We start from the raw sequence: 23,454 nt of genomic DNA, 5'->3' as shown, positions 1-23,454 counted from the left end.
AAAACTTCCGAAAGACTGCTTCATGGACAACTTAAAAAAAGATACTGCGATTTGCTAGTCAAATTCCATTCCTGTAAAACTGGGAATTGTTTATGGGATCAATGTTTTATCAACTTTTATGACTACTCGTGTGTCATGCGGATTAGATCCTTGTCAGTGAGTTCTGTGTGCTAGATGCGATTAAAAAGCAAGGGGACAATTAGGTATGCGGCACACACAAAGCAAAGTGTTTAATAATTACTACAAGCAAACCGCTCAAATTGAAGCCCCTACAGCGTTATCACCACGCTTACCTGTTCTATTTCTTGCGTACTGGCCAATGTCGTACAACGTAGATGGCAGAATACCGACATACTCAGCTGTGCTGACTGGCACTGCCGTTACTAATATGGCGTGTTCTTGAAGGTTTCGGCCAACAGGGAGGTCGGCTACCACATGAATCTGTTAGAGAAAAGTGCATTCACATGCCTGTCATTAACAGAAGTCGAATTTAGCACTCACAACAAAAAATGCAGGCCAATGCGGATGTGCTTAATAAATCTTACAATCGTGGAAGCGGCTTACGAACGTACAGACATTCACAAAATTCTCCGAGCCGTATGCATCTTCTCTTGACAGTTTATTAGGGGCCCTGTGGCTAGCCTAATTCTCTATATCTCTTCAAAGGCGAGAATTACGGTTACCTTTAATGCCTCTAGTTTTTGCGGTGAAACTATTAGGCTCTAAACAAAGCAACTTGCTCGAATAAATAGCGAGGCTATTTTCGCGAACCACTTGAACAATAGTCTTTAGAATATAAATTTGATTTTTGGCTTCTTTACCGAAAAACAAATGACATGGGTTATCTCTTTTCAACCGATTATAGAGCGAAAGCACGAGTAGTTGCAGTTTCGGCTGCATATTTGGCGCCATTCGATAGCCGCGCCGCTTCAAATGGCGAAGGCTTAACCATGGCCTCCGAGATCAGCACCGGTGCAACGGGGTGCGTGATCGCGGAGGAAACGGGTTTGGGCACTATCTGGGAGACACCTCGTCTAATAGATTATGTTTATACCCTACTTAAACCTGCTTAGACAGAGAAAGCGTTCAATACGGTGGCTTGTTGGTGTGGTCACCCCCACAGTTTGCACAGTGTGTTGCGCCCTCATATGTTTCGGGAGAGTCGCCATTTGAAACACATTTCGCACATATTTGGCGTCCGCAACAACTGTGCAACGCGTGCCAAAACCTTTCTTTTTTTTACATTTCAAGCATTGGCGGAATTCACTAAGTTCGATCGCACTGTAGTTCAGTGTAGACGAATAGGAGATTGTGAAGGAGGCAAAAGTAGGGGCAAGATCTTTCCTATGAGCTTCTGTGACGTCTTTACTTAACTTGATTTTGTTTACAATGCAACCATTTTGTTATTTGAGTCCTTCTTGTAGTTCTGTTAGATGAAGATTATTTTCAGAAATTGCTCATCATGCTGTATTGAGAGATCGGTGCGGAAGCAGCTATTTCCCCAAGCGACTCAGTATTCGTGAGATTGGGTATTTGACCCTTAAACTTCAAGCACGAGGTTACCACTGGCAAGTTTTGTTACCATATAACGAGAGCCCCAAGGATCTGGGAAGAATTTTGACACAAGCAATGTAATTATACTGGTAGGTTTCTTTCTAGCTTTACTTTGAACAACATAATATTTTGCGAATGTTTCTTCTTTTGAAAGCGGCGAGTTACAACAGTCTGCACTTTCTCCAGAGTAGCATCAGTCGAAATCAATGAGGCACCCATCATGAAAGTATGTTTTCCGGCAATGTGCCAGGCACCCACCACGGATCCCAACGAAAGGACGGGGCAGGAACTTGCCAGCAACCCTGCCCGCACCAGCTGCACACCTCAGCTGTAACCAAATATAGTGCAACCAAGTGTGGTTAGCCACTCAAGGTTAACCCTCACCGCCTGGAAGAAGGAAAAATCGAAGGAAAGAACGCCACTTATGAGAAAGAAGACAAGGAAGTGAAACATGGAAAACAGAACAGGAAAAGGCGGCTGGGGCAGTTTTTACCCAGTCAGGTCAGCCCTCAGGTGCCGTCTTCGGGAAGCCGAGGGGTCCTAAAAGATCTAACACTTGATATCGGCTCGACCACCAGAACTCCTTATTCTTTGGACACGGCGATAATACACAGACTAAGCGTCTGTGCTTAACTTCCATGGTGTCACACAGCACACCAAACACCTGCTTTGACAGATGCCTCCTGTGGGGAAACGCAATACAAGTTGAGAGTGGCAAGATATTTAGACAATAGCCGATCATACATAGGTGTGGACACATCGACCTGCACCGCACTCATCATGAGTCCCTTTATTCCCTTAAGCGCCAAGAGGCGGCTCCGCTCTTCGAGCTGTCATGGATCATATGAGCTTTTTAAGGGCCAGCATTTTTCAGGAAGTGTTGGCAGTGAAGGGAAACAATACTTTTGGTGCAATATTTAGGTACAATTTCGTTAAATTTTTCAGTTTTATGAAGCAGTAGCTTCGTTCAAGCTTAGTTCAAGACTTATAATGTAACACATTTTGGCTCGTTATTAATTACTAGTAAGTACCAGAGCACTGATAGCCAAGCAGAGACCGTCGCTTGTTTTGTTTCTTCTCTTGACCATTCGCTCTGTGGTTTGTATATTAGTTTGCCGCCTTCCTCGTTCGTCCACAAAGCCACCAATCCTTTGTTCACCTGTTCACTCATAAAATTATTTTGCAAATCTTTCCAGTAATTGTTTATGCTTTTGTAAAGAGCGCTTGTTTGTAATCTCGTTCGCATGGGTTCTATAGCCGTATATGCCACAAAAAGGCATACGCAGTGTTGCTTCGCTGCCCTGCATGGTTAGTACTTGTTGTGTTGAGTGTTCGTAGCAGCACTCAAGGTATATGTGGTTGCATTAAGGTCTAAGATTACGCATAGCACGTGATGCATGTTCGTTTATAATCGTGTCACTGCAGAAGTGATCATGACTAATTAATTACAGGTGATGGGTGCGTATGAAATCCGTTGTGTTGTGTAATAAGTATTTGTGTATGTGTATGTGTATTATGAGATACACATGCTAATTATGACTCGTGATGCGTAGTCATGACAAGCGTCAAGCAGCGACTCGTCATGCCTGAGCGAGTGAAACGTAGCCAAACTGGAGGTGATAACACCAAAAGGAATACTATGGTCGGAAGTGCCACCGACCGGACGGATTCCCACAACGTCTCGACGAGTTGCTTGGACTATCGCAAACCAGGCTGGGGAATATCTGGGCATTCGCTAATTTTATTCTCGTTCTCATTCGCTTGCTGATTTGTAAGTTCTTGGCTCGTTAATTTTATTTTTCTCCGTCTCTCGCTCACTCGAAAAAGCGCATGTCATGAAACATACCTTAAGGACTTTGCTTGTCTCAATTTTTACCATAAGTAGAAAGTGAGAAAAATTGGTTTCCAAGGCGCCGGCATAAGTAACTGATTTTATGGTCGAGTGATGTGCTCCTCAATCCACCATACTGCAATATCAAGTTTTACATAATATTCTTTTCGATGCTTTGTGAGGAAAAAAAACGAAGCAGCCTTAACGAGAATATAATATTCAAATCTTCACTTTTGCCCTGATCGAGCGGGTGCTTTCATGCTTCGTGATTGGCCACAAAATGCATTGAAACGTAATAAAGGTACTGGTTTATGAAGTTTTGTTTGCTGTGCACATCTCATCCATAATATATTTTTGCGCATCACTGCTATGTACGCTTCCGCTTTCCGCAGGTCTTCGCTTTCCTACATACGCCAGAAATCCGTTTAACGCCGTTTACAGTATTTTCGCTTGTACTCGCAGACACTAGAATCGCATAGTATGCGTAGGTGCTTTTCTATTGTTCAGCAGAACGCTTTGATTCTGTAGCTTGCCACTAATCACCGTGCTGCCGGCATAAAGTCACCCCCAGCTTCTTCAAAGTTCTGCGACAATGCTGCTGGCGACAAAGCTTTCAAGACGGCTCAGACCATGCGAAATGCTCCCGTTACAGCAGTGCGATATGAGATGGTTGCTATCACACAACGTTCACGTATGTTTGTTTTTTGCTTCTGTTGAAGGTCGCCGCTTGGCCGATGCTGAAGCTGCTATCTGCGGTTAGCTGTGGGAGAGCTTGGCTGGTCATTATCTGGATGTTTGCGCTATAACATCGTTCATGTTGCGTCCCCATCTCTATATCTTTTCCCGTGATTGAGGCTAAGAATAAAATATAATATTGAAATAAAGAAATTGCAGACACAGAGGGGGATGTGACTGCTCACTGCGAGAGGCCGAGAATAAGACTGGCCTTTTCTGATTTCGGTGATGATGACAGACGATTTGTGGCCAACCCTCTGGCATTTGTACTTTCCATGTGTATAATTGCATGAGAACAAGAAAAGCATGCTTCTAAAATCGGCAAAAAATAATGCTCAGCTTATCGTCTGGAAACCTCCCATGCTTGTGTCCGACCTTCGAAGATTCACTAGGTTCTCCCTTTTGAAACGATATGCCAGCCAGGTATGAAGGCCAACAGCCACTGTAAGGAAGGGACGCATAAGACACGGTTTTTGTTTTCTTTAATAATTTGTGGGCGTCTCTCATAACCTGAGTCGCATTTTGGACGTCAAGTTCCATAAACCAAACCAAATAATTTATTGCATTGATCGCCTAGAAATAAGCGCTGTAATCACTTTTTACCAAGACGCTTAATTATTAGAAAGCAGTAGTCATTCTTTCTAGCCAATAGTAGATGACTCTCTAAATGTAAGGGCAGGAGATGCTTTCATGATAATCTTCAGGAACGCAAGTGTTAAAAAGAAGAAAATGACAGGAAATTGGACATACAGCTAAAAACGAAACTATAAATTTTTGCTTAACAGGAGACGCTAAGCACGGCACCATCTACTGACTTCAAGAAGATAATTAGCTCCACTACCTGTTCTAACTGACAGACGGCCTCACTGCATGCCACAGACCAGACCCTCCAAATAATAAAATGTTGCTAAGCCAATAACTCTACAGCCATAACAGTAACATAAGGCGTGCATATATATATGGCGCTTGAACATCGCCCCCCCCCCCCCCCCCTAACCCACAATATGTAACGCAGTATCCCCCTCCCGAAGACCACATTCTGAGACGCCCATGCTAATACCTGTTTACACGAGTGAACATACTGGTGTCGATACGCGAGATCCCTCCGAAGGCCCTGACAGAGATCCTTGGAGTACATATTGTAGTTAGTACAAACTCGGGATGCGGGGAGATCATACCTATACGGAGAGCGTCAAGAGGCCCCCTCTGAAAACTTGAAATTCATGTTGCTCTTAACATGCCGGTTACAGCAACAGGATTGCTGCTACAGAACATGAACTTCGACATGTTAAATTTAACTGAAATAATTCTGCAAGATAAGGCCCAAAAATATCGTTTTGACCTGCGGCCGTCACATCGAACTGACTAACCTGACAGCCGACAGACTTACCCAGCATGAGATGCGGATTAGAAATCCTGCTGTTCGCTTCAGCAAGACAGGGGTCCAAGCATGCAATTATGATACCCTATTGCGTTTACATTATTTATCTCTTTATAGATTAAACACAAGAATACTGAAATCAGTCGTTGGAGTAAAAGCAAAAGATATTAGTGCACATACTTACGGAGGAAAAAACAGTACTTAAAGAAATTCAATTATTTCTGTCGCGAATACCTGTAATCGTTCGAGGTCTTCTTTCGGCCCCACACCCGAAAGCATCAAAATCTGGGCCGATCCCATTGTCCCCGCGGACAGGACTACCTCCCTTCCAGCTGACACATTTCTAGTTTCTCCATACATCGTGAATGTCACGCCGACAGCTCGACTTCCTTCGAAGTTCACCTGCGTCAAGGCGGAGTAATATTTTGAAACTAGGTGCCCTCTTTATGTGGGCGCATTAAGAGCTATACATACTAAGCCATAAGAGATAAGCAAGAGGTTATACAAAACTGTAGTGGAGCTAGTGCACCAGGCGCTTTATTAGAAGTGCACCTGCGGGGCAAAAGGTTCCTTGAGTATGATGAGACTTCTTTCTTAATACTGACTGCTGCCAGATGGTTTCGAGCAATTCGTTCCAAACTTAGCTCAATGCTAGTATTATGTTGGTGCTGTTTTCCATTCACCCTTTGCACAAGATAATAACAACAACAGCCCAGCTCTTCAATCCATGGTTGTATTCGAACAACATTTTCTCAGCGCTGCCATGAGTAAACGCCTAGCACACCCGAGGAACTAAAACGGCTGCCTCCCATCATCGTTCCCTTGCATACCTTAGAGACACGGCTGAAGAGAGCCACGTGGAGGTTTTTGCGAGTCTGCACGATGGGTTGGATGAAAGCCTTACTGGCACTGACACGCTCGCCATCCCTCAGGTTCGTCTGCAGACGAGAGCACCCTGCAGGACACGAATTATATATTGTTTCATGATGCAGATCTGGAAAACAACCTAGCTGAAGTGAGGAGGTTCTGAAATTGCCTGTAACGATGACACTTCCAAGTTCAAATTCATTCAGTCTTCTATTAGGTTTAATGCACTATCAACATTATATATGTGAAGTGTAGTAGAAAGTAGACTTGAAAACATCAAAGGAAGATCTAGCGCATCATAATTATGATGATTAAATTTTCATGTTGGAGCGCACAAAAACTAAGTACAGTTTGAGCATCATTGCCTTTAAGCAAGGACGTTCGTAGAAGAAGAGGTGCAGCCAGTAAAAATTTTTTTAAAAAAAGGTCTTTATGTTTCCTTAACAGAAAAATACCGGCTTCTGCGTTTGTGAGGGTGGACGAGCATAATGTATTTATAGTCACCTGATTGAGACGCGCCGTTGTAGTCGACGAGAAGATATCCGGATTCCTTGCACGCGTCCAAGAATATCTGGCTCAGAGGAGTGCTGCTGTTGGCATAGTCCACTGGTACCTCGCCACCAACACCGTGGTAGTCTGCCGAAACAAACACGCTAAGAACAAGCTTGTCTGCTCCAGAGCGCAGCCCTATACTCAACACCATCTTCAACAACCGGCTGGGTTCGTCTAAGCGATGTCATGCTTCCAGGCCCTTATTTATTTATTTATTTATTTATTTATTTATTTATTTATTTATTTATTTATTTATTTATTTATTTATTTATTTATTTATTTATTTATTTATTTATTTATTTATTTATTGCGCTGAGTTTGCCACACGGCATAAAAGATGGTGGTATAGCGTCACAGGAATGTGTGGAGCGCAGCCATGTGCAAGAAGTCACACAAACTGCGTGCATAAATGTTGTTTGTTGTCCATAAGTGGAAATGAGAGTCATTACTTGGTGAAAGTCCAGCTTTTTGTAGTATGGTGTTGCGCATATGCGAAGTTCCTGGGCATGTCCATATTAGATGCCGTACAGTGGTGTCGCAAGCCGGTTCTTCGCAGTGTGGGCATTTGTCCAGGCCCTTGTTGCCTTGCATTTTCAGAAGGGCATCGCATAGTCGCTCTCTACAAACTGCTAGTATGTGATCTTTAAGGTAAACCTTAGCATACACAGCTTTCGGGGTACCTTTAAAATGGCAAAGAGGACAAAGAGCAGTGTGACCAGTATATCTGCAAGAAATACAGCGTCTTATTTCCATACAAACCACTAACTAAAATGTGAATTTTATAAGTTAAAAGAGGCCGATAAGTGAAATACATATCTCACCTCAGGCGGCAAATGTGCCGTTTAAATGAATATGTTGACACCGACTGCTGGGCGCCGAACCCACTGCATACGGTATGCAAATAGTTCCTTTCAAACGATGACAACTTGTGATTTGTGCACGTATCTAGTTTACATGGGAGGGGGGGGGGGGGGGGGTGTAAGGGTTAATTTTCGTACAGTGTCTTTTTGGCGATGGATGGATCTATTTCCGCGGAACGAACGTTGGCACAGCCAGGAAAACGAAATATCGTTTTTACTGATAACAGTACATGGATACAGTTGTGTTTTGTTTAAAACATATTGCTTGGCTAGCAAGGGTGAAGGAACAGGCTAGTTGGTAGATCATCTTTGAAAGCAAACCAGCGCACTTCAAAACACAGACACAGAAAGGGATGTTTTTCCCTTTCTGTGTCTGTGTTTTGAAGTGTTTTGCTTTCAAAGTTGCTTGGCTAGTTGGTTTTGTATACTGGATATTGCAGCACTATAGTTACACGTTTTTGCGTTCTTCTCGTCTTATCTAGCTCGTGCTAGAGCGAAAACGACAAAAAAGTTTCTCAAGCGTCGGCTGCGACAAGCGAAGCCCAGCTATAAGGCAGAAATAGCAAACAAGCACTATAGGTTCAACGATATAACACCGTGGAAAGCCTCGCGCTGTGCATCACTTACTCACCTTTCACAAAATTTCTTTTCAGCGCGATTAATTTACTTTCAGTTCTTCTATTTCACGCGTGACGTCAAAATGTTCGACCGATCCTGATGTTCCGCTCCCCCCGCCAGGCCTGCTAAACAGGAGCCTTAACGCTGTTTTGTTTGCACTTGTTGGTGGTGGTAAAACTTCAGCCTCCAACAGACACAAGATAAGTGTCAACCTATCCACCTATAGACGGCGACTTGTCTTTGGATCCGGGCGGCGTGTTCATACTTTTGGAAGTAAAATAAGGGGAGGGCGAGGCGAGGTAGGGTCAGAGGGGGCCATTACAAGGCTCGCGCCTTGACAGCACGGTTTACTGTACACATTTGGCTGAAGCCAAATATAACGTTCCTTAATGGGTAAGAACTCAGCCACACAAAGGTATTAAAAATAATTCAACATGAGTGAGACTTCCGCTACAAACACCAATGTCACTTGTTTGGAGAGACCGGTAATTTATCGCTGGGTACAACTCACAGTCTGACGGTCCTGCACGATAGTCCTCAATATCCTTGAAGTGTGGCAGTACGTCGTCGTACGACCACCCCGTAGCACCGTAGTCACGGGACCAGCGGTCGAAGTCCTCTTTGTTGCCACGAGCGTACGTAATAAAGTTGAGCACGCTGCTGCCTCCAAGAACTTTGCCTCGCGGCTCAGGGCATCGCTGCGTTGTAAATAAAAACAACCGCTTAAGCAAAGAATCAGCGCAAGGACGAAAAAACAATATTCATGAACCACTCCCCACAAGCATGGGCCCAAAGAACTGCAAAGACTCAAGAAGAGCGATTGGCAAGAGCAACCACGCAAGCACTGCTCGAGGGATGCCTTTTCAATTGGCATACTAGATAACAGATATCGAGGTCACTCCTAGGCAACTATTATGTGCAAACATGCAGAGAATGCTGCAAAGGCCGCGATAGCTTTAGCTATTAGTGATACGTCGCAAGGATCATATTTGGCTATTCCAAAACAGCTATTAAAAACTTTGCTAGTAGAAAAATTCACAGACTGGCTCCTAAAATATTACACAAACGTTCGCCACAAGGTCAGATTCAAATTATGTGGTTCGTAGCGCACTCGTCAAAACCAGGTCATGAGGCTCCCTACACCTCTGCCCGAGGCTTCATCACTCGGGTGGTGGCTAGATCAACAAGGTCTTAGCGAGAGATCGCATGGTGACACTTTACGAAATAACGACGCATTACCACGATAGTAGGCGAAGTTATCCCCCTTCGCATACGTCACTGAGTAAAAAGCACCAGGTTACCTGAAATCCCCTGCAAACTGACTCTTTCGCCAATCTGTAAAATGGTTCATCACAATGCAAAACTTGCGCTGAAAAATGCGATCTTACACACATACTGAACGACTTCACCGACTTAAACCGTAGAGCGGAACTCCACCTAAGCAACACTTTGGATTGGGAGCCTGAGGGGTGTAGCTCGGACCCCGCGTTACAATTACGAATCGTTGCCTCGAGCTTTGGAGGTTACCGAAAGTGGTCTCTTGTGCACCTCACGCCGTCAAGGAGGAGAAACCCGGTGATTTCTAGAACTTGTATTTAGCCGACCGATTATAAAGTTCCTCTCTCTCAAGCGCACGCCCTCTTACATAGTTGCGTGCTTACATATGAAACCCACAGTACATTTTTAATGCCTACATCTGATACGTCTTTCGCAGAAAAGACTACGTGAGATTTTTCCTAGTTCCTGCATTTCCTTCTATCACTAGCTAGCTAGACATCTAGATCACAGGCACGCACGAAGTGTAAACATCCACAAACAACTGAGGCACTATTGACATTGTCCTATCAAATTCATAAAGCTGATTTCACGTGTGCTGTATGTATGAGATAGGTCGGTGCCTGTGCGATGCATTGTCGCAGTAGCCGGCGACAATGATGTCATGATGCCAGCCATCACGGACAGTCCTTGTGGGCTGTATATTGCTTGAAGCAAGACTTATCAGACACTCTTGTCTAACTGTGAAGACTTTCAACTTATCAAGGAACGATGTTGGCTGCCAGGAGCAACCTGCACAGTGGCACTCGCAACTCAAGACAATAAAAGTGCGGAGCTGGCTTCTATTCAAACCATGCAATAATGCATTCCGCATTGCGCTACCTATAACGCGAGAGAATCGAATAAATGTGCTGCTGAAGCCTCCAGAAACAGGACACCCAGTTCCATCTTGAACTACGGTGCGCTCGACCGGAGAATCCAAGCAATAGCTCCTCTGGCAGCAAAAAGGAAATCAGACACGTAATGGGTGCTTTGGAACTTGGAAATGCATGATGCACACATGCGAAAGCAGCATCTTGTGAACCTACGCATTGTTTCTCTCTTCCTTGTGTTTTTCAGCTATCTGTCTGCGAGATGGCGGCTCTATTGTAGCCAGATAAAATACTGTCAAATTCATTCGCCCTTATTCTTTTCAAAACAAATGTTAGGTTAGTTGTAATATCAGTGATGCCACCCTTAAATATTAGTAATTCATATCGTGATCGGATACTAGTCTGACGAAAATTCGTTAGATATCACTTGCTTTATGCCACATTTTTCTCTCCAACTGGTTCCCCAACGCTAATCTTCCGTCTTTATTATGGAATGCGGTAATTGTGTTCGTGCCCTATGCGTCAAATTTCTGAAGGCGAAGGGCAGTCATTATCAGCGCTTACTAGTCCTCAGTGAATGGAGCGCTATATTTTCGTCAGTGCTTTTGTTGCGTTGAATTCTGCATTGAGCCTTAAAAGCTCCGTTCGGCGCGTTTAATAACGAGATGTGGTAGGACGTTGACGCGGCCAAAATCTAGCAACACTCAAAACATACCGCCATACGGCAGAGTTTCATCGCCTACTACAGCTGTGCCAGTGATAGGGACAGGAGATGGCGTCTTTGTTGCACGACGCATCTTAATGACCTCATGTGGTTACAGTCGTGCCTCTGGGGACCAAACGTTTTCGATGCATTTACGTCTCGTTAATATGGAAACTGGCTGTCCGGACAATGGACAAAGGTAATACATGTATTTTTGTCGCGTAAATATGGACAGTCATGGAAACCAAATCGTTAGACTGCTTCAAAGATAATTTCACTTCTAGGTTTTGTTGACAGGCACAATATGAACCGTAGTGCCAATGGCTGACTGATTGCCCTTTTCGCTTGTGGTTTCATATTTTACGCTGCGAAGTTGCGCAGTCAATGCACGTTACGATTTTTTGTATTGAATGAATTCATTTTAACAATACTCTGGCAGCAGCTTGAGCCTTGTAGAAAGTTTGTATTCAGCGACTTTCAGCCGACTGAATGCTGATACGTAGCAGGGGTCCGTAGGAGATGAAAAACAGAAGTCAAGTAATTTATTAACGAAACGCCATCTAGAACAATATGCAACTGCATTGGTATACTTTCAAATACATCGAATTTGGAGCATAACGGTGACTCGGATTATGTTCTTGTAGCTCGTAATGCCAACTTCGCTGGACTACATTATGCTCTAATGCAGACCTTATCCTTGCTAGGCTTTTTTTTTTTATTTTTTGTGCTTTTGTTCATTATTTTTTGCTGTTTCTTTTTAACAAATTGCGATTCGTTATTACGGACTACTCGTTTTATGGACAATTTTGTACGAAAACCAGTGTCCATATAAACGAGGCACGACTGTATATAGTTTCAAGGTCACCGTCGCGCGAAAACTTTTCTCCTAATATTGTTGCTCAAATAAATTATCTCAGTTCAACCTACTTGTTCTCGGAACGATAGGCACGCGTTCTCTTGAGGTAGAGTCTCGTAGGCCCAGTCGTCGTGACCTCCTAGGTTGAACGGTGCGGTTAAGGGGATCTGACGGGAGGCTGTCTCCAGGCTGTTACGACCAAGCATCCGCAATTGCGCGCTCTATTGTTCGCCTGTGGGCATGGATAAGTTTTGTGAATATGTGGTGATGGTCCAATGGCTCTAAGTGAGCCTGTTTCCAGGAATCCTGTTTTGTAAGCATGTTTTGCTTTGTGGACAACCTGCAAATGCCAAATTGACCCTGTCAAGAGAACGTCTGGAAAAACACAAAGAAACGTCCCCCTGCGGGAAATAGCAGGAAGTGCTTTCTTTCTTTTGTTCACCCTTCCAGTCGAGAAGTGCTATCCTCCAGTGATGAATGCCTCCTATCCAAAGGAGACGACAGAGTGACATGTCCGCTGACGTGCAGGACAAGAAAGGAGCATGACTCATACGGCCATTAAGTGATTTCCCGGGAATGCAGGAAAGATTTGCAATTGTCGAAAAGGGACCATGTTGGGAGCCCTATGCGGCGCCACGTGCACTCGGGTTTCTGAGAAGTAAAACCCCTTGTCAGAACCAGCCTGTGGTTTCTTTGCTGAAGAATAGAAATGTACCTCCTCTCCTCGCCGTTCCCAAGCTTTTCCCGCCAACAAGTGATCACGCCCAACGAATGAATGCCGGACCAGTCAGTGCTTCAGACCATCAGTGCAGTGATGTGTTCGATTGGATGCCGATACCTGAGGGGCGTGCCCTGGATTTGGTTGGTCAACATCTTCAGAGAGGGGCTGGACATAGGGGGGTTTTAAGGACGCTGCAGAGCACGAAATGTCGCTCTGGGCCCTGGGTAAACGGCTCATCCAGTCGCTTCTCGCTATGAACTCTTAACGCTTGCCATTTTGCTGATGTACCCTTCTTCTTCATGTAAATATTCTTGTAAATACGTTTTCTCAAAGTGCCAGTAAACCTGCTTGTACATATTTTACCAACTTCGAAGATTCAGTCCTTCTTCAACCCGGAGTCTCTGCACGCTACCAAGTGAAGGCCGGGTCGCCATAGCCCCAGCGTCACGACAACTGGTGGCAGCGGTGGGATAAAGCCCCAACACTGGTGCCCAGCGTTGGGATCTGAATCTACAAGCCACAACATCTGGTGATTGGAGGTGGATCTGAAGCTACAAGCCACAACACCTTGTAATCGGAGGTGGCATCTCAAGCAACAAGCAGGAGCAACAATCGGCCAACAAGAGGGCAGCTCGGAACATCGATCGCATGTGTGGGTGAGTGCTTGGCTTTTCTTCTGATGTGGACCAGGTTCTAGAACAGGGTTAGATTTTAGAACTGGTAAAGAGAGTGTGGAAACGCCTTTAGGTTGGTAGTTTGCACAGTTGTTTTGGAAGTAGCCGACACTCGGAGCGATCATGGACCTACAAAAGCTGCAGAAACCGGACCTGTTGCTATTGTGTGAGGAATTGGGAATTGATACAAGTGGTTTGGCACGAAAACCTTTGATTATAAAGGCAATCACAGATTTGGGAGCCGATGATGAGGAGCTCAGTGAAGCATGGAACCTCATCGCCCAAAAAAAGGAGGAACAGCTCAGACAGCAGAAAGAGCGGGAAAAAGAGGAAAAGAGGGAAAAAGAGGAAAGGGAGCGCGAACGTCAGAGGGAAAAAGAGGAAAGAGAGCGCGAACGTCAGAGGGAAAAAGAGGAAAGGGAGCGTGAACTTGAGAGGGAAAAAGAGGAAAGGGAGCACGAACGTGAGAAGCTTGAGAGAGAAGCAAAAAAGCGGGAGCTAGAAATTGAGCTCCGGAAATTAGAAGTAGAGTTGAGCAAGAGGTCGGGCAATTGTCCCCAGCTAGCGGTACCTCTTCTCAACAAGGAGGCAGATTTCAAGATGTCAAAGTACATGCAGCCATATGTGATATCAGGGGATATCGGTCTGTATCTGGGTAACTTTGAGCGAACTTGCGAAGAACTGTCCTTCCAGCGAGACACGTGGTCTCAGAGATTATTGACGGTTCTGCCCTGCGAGGCAGCGGAGGTTGTCGCGCGGCTAAACAAGGAGGACGCGGACAACTACGAGAAGGTCAAAGCTTGCCTTCTGATTTTCGGAGACAGAGATGTGCAGGCCTTAACACGTTCAAAGGCGCGAGAACTAGCTACACTGCTCATTTCAGAAAAATCAACAGCGGAGGAAACGGCAGTTAAAACAGTGGTAAATGCGGAAAATAGCGGGCCAGAAAACTTTGAGAGCGAGGCATCTCAGATAAGTCAACATGAAAGTGAGCTTGATAAGACACGGAATGAGGACGTTCTTGAAAGTAACCTCTTGCCGCCAGTGTCTAGTAATCTCACGAGACTTTTAAGTGGAACCCGAGAGGACTTAGCTATGGAGCAAGCCAATGATCCCAAGAATAAACTCGAAGTACAGTGGGAAGGACCTGCTAAAGTCGTTGCAGAGCTTTCTGACACTAACTACGCAGTGAAAATCCCCGGTAGGCGTAAAGAAGTGCGCATTTATCATTGCAATCTTATGAAGCCTTATGTGCAGAGGGAAGCCGTGGTAAATCTAACGTTAAACCTTCCCGAGGAGATGGGGGACAACTTGATTTGCCTCAGCGGAAAAGGAAGCAACGCTCAGGAGCTTCTCAAAAAGACGGAGCAGAGAGGAGAACTAAAGAAATCCCAGCTGTCCGATCTGGGCGAGATAATAACAGAGTTTGAGGCCTGCTTCGTGGACAGGCCAGGCAGAACTGATTTGACTGAGCACGATATTGAGCTGACTTCAGACGTGCCAGTGCGATCAAGGTGCTACCGATTTTCTCCAAGGCAAAGAGAAATTCTGGATAGGGAAGTAACTCGCATGCTGGAATTGGGAGTAATAAAACCTTCGGAAAGCGATTATGCTTCGCCTATGATCTTAGTAGAAGCTCCAGGTAAAGACCCTAGGCCTGTGGTAGACTACCGAAAGCTAAATTCTCTCACCAGGGATCAAGTGTATCCTATTCCGAATATTGAGGAGAGAGTAGAACAGGTCAGTAGAGCGGCATATGTGACTACGCTGGACCTTACTCGAGGATACTGGCAAGTACCGCTCACTGAACGCGCCAGCAGATACGCGGCTTTCGTCACTCCGACGGGCAGCTACCAGCCAACAATGATGAGTTTCGGGCTCAAAAATGCTCCATTTTGTTTTTCCCGACTCATGGATAGGGTTTTAAAGGGGTGTGAAACATTCGCGGTGCCTTATTTAGACGACATTGCGGTTTTTTCCGACTCATGGGCGGACCATATGGTACATCTAAGAGCTGTACTGAGCCTTTTGCGTCAAGCTGGACTAACCGTAAAGGCCGAGAAATGTTGCCTGGCAAGGGCGACCGTGGACTACTTGGGTCACAATGTAGGTCAAGGTTTCAGGAAACCCAGCGAGATTAAGATTTCTGCGGTAGCAGACTACCCGCGGCCGAGCACGAAGACGGAAATTCGAGCATTCCTGGGTCTGACGGGATACTACAATCACTACATCCCTAACTATTCATCTTTGGCTAGCCCTCTGACCGACGCTCTCCGCAAGACAGAACCGACAAATGTAGTCTGGGACGAACAAAAGGAAGCCTCCTTCGTAAACCTGAAGGCTGTGCTGATTAGCCGTCCGGTATTGCGAGCTCCAGACTATGACCGAGAATTCACGGTCCAGTGTGATGCCAGTGATCGAGGGCTAGGTGCTGTTCTCTGCCAGAGAGATGACGACGGTAATGAGCACCCCGTGCTCTACTTGAGCAGAAAACTGAGTTCTAGAGAGAGGGCTTATTGCGCGTCAGAGAAAGAGTGCGCTTGCATTGTATGGGCCATTCAAAAATTGCAGTGCTATCTTGGAGGGGCCAAATTCACCGTAGAGACGGACCATTGTCCCCTAGCTTGGCTGCAAACTGCGACATCGAAGAACAGTCGCCTTCTTAGGTGGAGCTTGATTTTACAGCAGTACAATTTTGAAATAAGATACAAAAAGGGGAAGTTAAATGGGAATGCGGACGCGCTTAGCCGCTCTTTCTAAGCGGTCCGAGATGTTCCTCACCATGTATCCAAATTGATAATCAGGTTTTTTTTTTTTTTCGTGCGCTTGTATATGTGTGACTATGTAAAGCAGCACGTTTGGTTTTCTAGGAATACGTAGGTCCTAACGTCTTGAGTGTGGGCTTTTCTCGAACAACAATGGCAGTTTTCTTTTGACCTGGTCTCTTCAGACGGGAGCCGAGTGCTTGCTTCGACATGTGGTTGAGTTTCAGACAGCTCGAGCAATTTGGCCTACAACAATCAAGACAACGCGACAAGCAACAGCGAGCTTCAAGCGTTCACGTGCAGGCCATTAAGTCGTCTCTTCATGCAGCAGCTGGGACTGCTGCCCTCCGAGACTCTTCTGGCGGGGGAGGAGGCTGTTACGACCAAGCATCCGCAATTGCGCGCTCTATTGTTCGCCTGTGGGCATGGATAAGTTTTGTGAATATGTGGTGATGGTCCAATGGCTCTAAGTGAGCCTGTTTCCAGGAATCCTGTTTTGTAAGCATGTTTTGCTTTGTGGACAACCTGCAAATGCCAAATTGACCCTGTCAAGAGAACGTCTGGAAAAACACAAAGAAACGTCCCCCTGCGGGAAATAGCAGGAAGTGCTTTCTTTCTTTTGTTCACCCTTCCAGTCGAGAAGTGCTATCCTCCAGTGATGAATGCCTCCTATCCAAAGGAGACGACAGAGTGACATGTCCGCTGACGTGCAGGACAAGAAAGGAGCATGACTCATACGGCCATTAAGTGATTTCCCGGGAATGCAGGAAAGATTTGCAATTGTCGAAAAGGGACCATGTTGGGAGCCCTATGCGGCGCCACGTGCACTCGGGTTTCTGAGAAGTAAAACCCCTTGTCAGAACCAGCCTGTGGTTTCTTTGCTGAAGAATAGAAATGTACCTCCTCTCCTCGCCGTTCCCAAGCTTTTCCCGCCAACAAGTGATCACGCCCAACGAATGAATGCCGGACCAGTCAGTGCTTCAGACCATCAGTGCAGTGATGTGTTCGATTGGATGCCGATACCTGAGGGGCGTGCCCTGGATTTGGTTGGTCAACATCTTCAGAGAGGGGCTGGACATAGGGGGGTTTTAAGGACGCTGCAGAGCACGAAATGTCGCTCTGGGCCCTGGGTAAACGGCTCATCCAGTCGCTTCTCGCTATGAACTCTTAACGCTTGCCATTTTGCTGATGTACCCTTCTTCTTCATGTAAATATTCTTGTAAATACGTTTTCTCAAAGTGCCAGTAAACCTGCTTGTACATATTTTACCAACTTCGAAGATTCAGTCCTTCTTCAACCCGGAGTCTCTGCACGCTACCAAGTGAAGGCCGGGTCGCCATAGCCCCAGCGTCACGACAAGGCCGCCAGCTTCCAGCAACAGCACCGAGACGTTCGGGTCAGCAGACAGTCGGTTGGCGATCACACAGCCTGCTGAACCACCGCCCACTGCATAGAAAGACGCGTCAAACATCGGGGAAGAAACAGCATAGTCTCTCCTTTTTTCCTTTTTTTTTTTTTTAGAAATACCTCCAATCACGTTCTTAACTCTATTTCTAATTTTCGAGGCAAAGGCAGTCTCAGCTCACATTCAGTGCCACAGCAATAGCAGTAGCGATAGTAAGACACCGGGGAAAGAAACATAAAAAACTATATTCCTTTCATTACTACCCAGGCCTGTTTCCGGGTCGCACGCCTCAGCTCTTGCAGCAAAAATATCGAGCACGGTGGTCATGGCACGAAGTAGGTAGAAGTGCATGGCGCATGCGTCGGCCGGCAGGACGATGTGGCAAAAGGGTGACAATGAATGCTGATTATTTTCTGTCGCTTTTCATGGTTTCTGGAGCAGGTAGAAGGGGGAGACATCTACACACGACATCTACTTTCAATCATTGTTTAACACGGACAGCTTCCAGACTTCTTGCTTTTTTCTCGTTTAAATCCTTCAATTTGTTACGCTCTCTTTTCTAAATAAGGTGTTCTTAATCTCATCCCAGGTTTAGACGTTAAGAAGGTCTCTAGGGCTCAGAAAAATATCGAATATGTTGCTCGTTCGTTAAGCTGTTTCGATTAGGGGATTCCTCGTTGTATTTGTTCCTAAACGTCTCTGAACCGCCACAGTGTCTTCATCGTGCAAGAAATCAAATTTCCTTCCCCTGCAGAAGCACAGTGCAACGAAGATTTTGTTTAGCTATAGTCATATACCTCTAATCGTGTATTCATGGTAATGGCTGGAACGCATCATTTCAAAGCATGTAACGGTTTTCCTTGATTCTAACAAAGATTAAACTCACGGATAGCGTTTATCATAAATTCAGCATCTTCAGACAGTTTGCTAATTTCTGAGGATAGCTTCCATTCGCTTGATATACGTTAACGGCTTAGTCGAGTGTTTGACGGAAATACATCTGGCCGGGTGTCAACATAGTAGAAAGACGAAGACTCGGCAAAACACTAACGGTTCTTTTTTTTTTTTTTTACTATTTTGGTAAGTGTTCGCTTTTCTATGGCGTTATTGCAAATTATTACGTCTGTATCGATAAACCAAACTATCGTTAAGTATATGGCTAGTTTTCTTCCCCAAGATTGCAATGAATATATTTCAATCGGAAAATATCATCCGTCAATGAAATGTCATCAGCAGCCACACACGATTGTGCTCTGTCTTCTTTTTTCGCTTTATACATCAATTATCCGCCGAAACATGTATAAACAAATATACCATTACAATCATTTTTCACCCATTCAGTAATTCTTAACAAATTGTTCTGAACATTCTCTGGGTGCTGTGCCATGCTGCTGAAATAAACATTAATTTCCCCCAAATATATTTTGTGTCGTTTACAGGTGCACATCTGATTGCATTTTCACATATTCCTTCGGAGCAACTCCCCTAATGGAATGTCAGAGGTTTAGCCTAAACTTGTATATATAACGATTGAAGGGACTCACCGCGGTTTTTCAGTGGATAAGACACTCGGCTATTGAACCCGAGTACAAGAGTTTTAATCCGGCCGGTTGCAACCCGCTCCTATGTTTTCTTTTGTTTTATAGTGAAAGCACTGCACATGGGCTAGCTAAATCACCACCAAAATTACTAAAATTTAACTTGACTTTGTCAGGCCTTGAAGAAGATTCATCGACAAACGGTGAGCTCTGGCGTTCACTTGGGAGTTGCAGCCCGGAGAGCAGAGCTTTCACTCTAATTGTCCTTGTATGCAAATACCTCGAGTTCACATTGACGCAGAATATGAACCTAATAGTCTGAATACATCAATCGCATTTGAAATAAAGCTCCCCGAATGCTAAAATACTTGTGCCTGACTTAGTGAGTTGCTCCACTAAATACCCACTTGCACACAAAAGTCTGCTCGAGAGGATGACCATATACAGTTGCCTTGTTTCAAATCTCCAGACTTCATAAGCGTCTGTAATTTAGCAAATCAGAATTAATTAAATAAAGCCTGCCCGTTCGTTTGTTTTTCACAGGGTAGAGATTTTTTGTTCTTGTTTGTCTCATCTGTGGCTCACTATACTTTTCTCACGTTGTCCTAGTGAATATTTGAAATGGTATTTGACCACATTATATATACTTAGCCGCTTAAAGACGATATAATTAAATAAGTATAAGCTATCACAATTTACAAGCTGTCACGACCTATACAGTTCAACACTTATTGCTGTAATGACTTGCTGAGAGAGTTTTTTAGCACAATATATAAAATTCATACTATGTTTCGCCACACTCAATTTCTGCATTTGATATAACTATTGAGATCCTCTGGTTTCAGGCTGCTTGTTTTTTCCGTTTCTATGTGCTTTCCTAGCAATTATGTGCTGCTGATTGTTACATTGTTTCAGTGCAGCAATTCTTTATCTCTTCCTGTAACAGACTTTCGAAATGGTACAGTATGTGAAAGTAAATCAACAAAGCGGTCAAGCTAGTAGCACTCGGAAGGGACAGATGGGAGATTATTATCTCATTATAATCTCAAAATATAATCTCAATAATTTTTACTTCATCACTGAATCATCGCTCATAAGGTTTTCTCCTTGAAACCCTTGCTTTATTCTTTCTTCCCTTTCATCATGATTCTGGTTCATCTTAAGCAATTTGCATTAGCAGACCTGACTTGCACTCAGCTTGCACTGCCACCAAATATTTAGCTTACACTACACTAGTCCGATCGGAAATGCAATTACGATCAAGTTCATTTATTAAGCTAATCGGTGGAGAAGAAGCTGTGCGCACTTTCCAGTGTAGTTGTCATCGAAGAATCGGTAAAGCTGTGACACTTTACTTCTGGAAAGGAGTTTACTGGCATAATTATTCAATTTTACTTTCTTTCCTAAGGCGCTCCAATGTTGCTACATGATACATCACCTTGCGGCGTAGACTAAGCTATCTGCGGTGGGCACAACCGCCGCCTGATGTGGCCGCCAAGTGCACTGGCGAAAAGCCTTCTGGCTCGATCACAGCTCGTCTGTTATCGTTCCTCACTAAGGTGTTTTAGATATGTGGCCAGGAGCCATATATAGCCGAGGGGTGCTATCACGCACGCACCGCAATCACCTCCGCTAAGGCGAGCGCGGTTTTTTAGGTGCTCTTTTCTGAGAGCGTAACACCTCACCGGACGGCAGCCTTATGACATAGTGCTGTTTCTCGCTATGCCGCAGAACAACAAACCGCTGTCTGATGGTAGACAGGCTATTTCAGTAAAGACAACGGCAGCCAACAAGGTATTGATGGCTTCAGTGTCGGTTGTCATGTCACCGCGTATGAAGCGCCACCATTCGCGCCTGCCATCCATTACTTACATATAGGGAACGTGCACTGCCTAGGCGGTGCTGCAATTGTTCCACAGTGCGCCTAAGAACTGCTGCTGTTATACGCTTGGTTCGCGATAAACGACCGACCATATTCGTCAGCATTACAGATACGCGTGTGGCATATAACGTTCTTGTCCAGACGCTCGCGACGTAGCTCAGTTATCTGAGGAACGCCCCATACCATTTAAGTTATCTTCAATACCATGCATGCAAGGGTTCGGCAGAGCGTGCAATATGATCCCTGTAAACGCATGCAGATGGCGTGAATACGCCCTACGGGAGGCCTATAAAGTATTTGCTCTTCTCGCTAGGCTATGTGGTACGGCGCGGCAATCGATGCAGCAAACTTCATTGCAGGTTTTCTATAGAATTTACTTCGAGCTCTGGTTCGCCGAAACCACTGTGACGTATACTGAAGTGGTAATAATCCGCTGCTCTGTAGGAGTGTTCTGTGGCAGGACGATTGCCAGCAGGAAATTCCAGCACTACAAAGTTATTTTCTACTTAACGAAGAACACGATCCCATGCTACATGAAATTCATTATTTGCGAAGATGACCGAAAAGGCTTAACAAAATGTTCCATCTTGGAGCTAATTCACCCCCGAATTTCGCCGTAGTTCAGAGAAGGATTTGCTTCGTATAATGTTTATGCAATAGTTCGAGAGTGCTTACGAAGCTATGTGGATACGCATGACATTCACACCCTGGCCTCTTTTTTATGCCGTCCTTTATTTACAATAACTGAAATCTAATGAGGCATAGAGAACAAGCGAAGTCGTTCGCGAAATAAGTGCGCTCGATACCCATGATCCGAAAATATACGGGTCAGCTCTGCTGAAACTTCACGGCGTTACAAAGGTAGCATCCCGTGCCTCACCAATAATGTAGTCGTATTGCTCTTGAAGCGCCCCGAGCACGTAGTCCTCCAGGACAGGCAGATCAGTGAACGGCACGTGCACAACCAAGTTGATCAGGGCGAAGAGAAGGAACAAGGCGCTTTGCGGGGACACTGCCCGACTCGCGATGTCCATGGCGTCGAAGAAGTCTTCACTCGTATCTGCCTGCTTGCCTGCCGCTGGAAGCGCGCCCACCTTGCTGCTTCCGCCTCTCTTAGGTTTGTGCCGGTAAGTGAAGGAGCAGTAGTGGAGAGGGTATTGGGAGATGAAAAGCCAGATAGAGTGCAAGAACTCGCCTAGCGGGTTCAAGATGTATCGATGGGCTACTGCAAAAGACACCGCACAGCTTTACGCGCTAACCAACACCATGACGTGGCGAAGTGCGCGCTGGTGTCTCTAAGGCAATGAGGCAACAAGAAAAATAAAATGAAAACGAACATAAATAGCACACGACTGGTACGTATAGCCTTAAAACTATGTAAGTTAGTTTTATTTTTGCAGACAATTTTAAAGAGCTTCCTTCCGAATGAAAATAAAACCACAAAACACGATACTAACTACACGCGTGCCACTGTCAGTGAAAAAATAAAAGCGCAGTATTAATGTCGAGAATAGGAAGCAAAAGTTCACATTTCTCGGTTTTAGATTACTTAGGCTAATTAAAAGTGATCGAATTGAATTTCAACGCAAAGGAATCTTATCAACTATTGAAAATGCGCTTTAAGATGTGGCCGCGAACGTGCCACAGAAGCAAGAATTGTTTTCTGCGCTAAGCTTCGCCTGATACGCTATGATCTGTTGTGATCTGCTATGCTCTGCTATGCTGTGGTATAGTGTGGCATGCTATGCTATGCTATGCTATGCTATGCTATGCTATGCTATGCTATGCTATGTTATGCTATGCTATGCTATGCTATGCTATGCTATGCTATGCTATTGTACGATATGATTTTCTAAGGCAGGGTATGGTGGAGTATGGTGCGGGGTGGTTCTGCATGGTACGCAAATTGTACTGTATGGCTGTGTTTTTGTTTGTGCAATGTTCGCCCCTCGCCAGACAGTATTCCATCAAACACTGGACTATGTATGGCATGGCATGGTACGGTACGGTACTGTGCAGTACTAATATATTTATGTAGTCACAAAGCACGTGAATTACTGTGTAATTCCAGTGCACATAAAGATCTTTAATTAGTCGAAATTTACGGAGCCCATCACTACGGCGTCTGTCATAACCTCAACCGCTTTGGGACGTCAAACGCCATGAACCAAACCAAACCAAAAAACACGAATGGTCCTGCCCAAGCTTATATAGGACTTCTGGAGCGAACAGTATGCGGGATAAACAAAGTCACACTTCACCGCTCATATAGATTTAATCATAAACCAAAACTGCCAGCAAATCAATGCTGCAAAATGAAAAGAAAGATATGAAGAGAAAGAATGAAGCGTATATTGACAACAGA

General features: G+C 44.8%; 1 protein-coding gene across 1 annotated transcript in view; it reads right to left on the bottom strand.

Annotated features, from left to right (window-relative positions):
* Positions 1-22,292, bottom strand: part of LOC146198747 (glucose dehydrogenase [FAD, quinone]-like) — a 32,156-nt gene extending 9,864 nt beyond the window's left edge. Inside the window, exons 1-8 of the mRNA XM_084594248.1 lie at positions 21,970-22,292; positions 17,619-17,710; positions 12,176-12,286; positions 8,910-9,096; positions 6,873-7,004; positions 6,332-6,456; positions 5,736-5,903; positions 294-441 (exon numbers count right to left, since the gene is read on the bottom strand). Of these exons, the coding sequence (XP_084450374.1) occupies positions 294-441; positions 5,736-5,903; positions 6,332-6,456; positions 6,873-7,004; positions 8,910-9,096; positions 12,176-12,286; positions 17,619-17,710; positions 21,970-22,123 (1,117 nt within the window). The 5' untranslated portion in view covers positions 22,124-22,292. The remainder of the gene's footprint in view (positions 1-293; positions 442-5,735; positions 5,904-6,331; positions 6,457-6,872; positions 7,005-8,909; positions 9,097-12,175; positions 12,287-17,618; positions 17,711-21,969) is intronic.
* Between the last annotated feature and the right edge of the window lie 1,162 nt (positions 22,293-23,454).

Source organism: Amblyomma maculatum, chromosome 2, assembly GCF_055883805.1.
Source record: "Amblyomma maculatum isolate TAMU_Amacu chromosome 2, ASM5588380v1, whole genome shotgun sequence".
NCBI lineage: Eukaryota > Metazoa > Arthropoda > Arachnida > Ixodida > Ixodidae > Amblyomma > Amblyomma maculatum.
The sequence above is the reverse complement of the archived record's forward strand: the minus strand, read 5'-3'. Positions and strand labels throughout refer to the sequence as shown.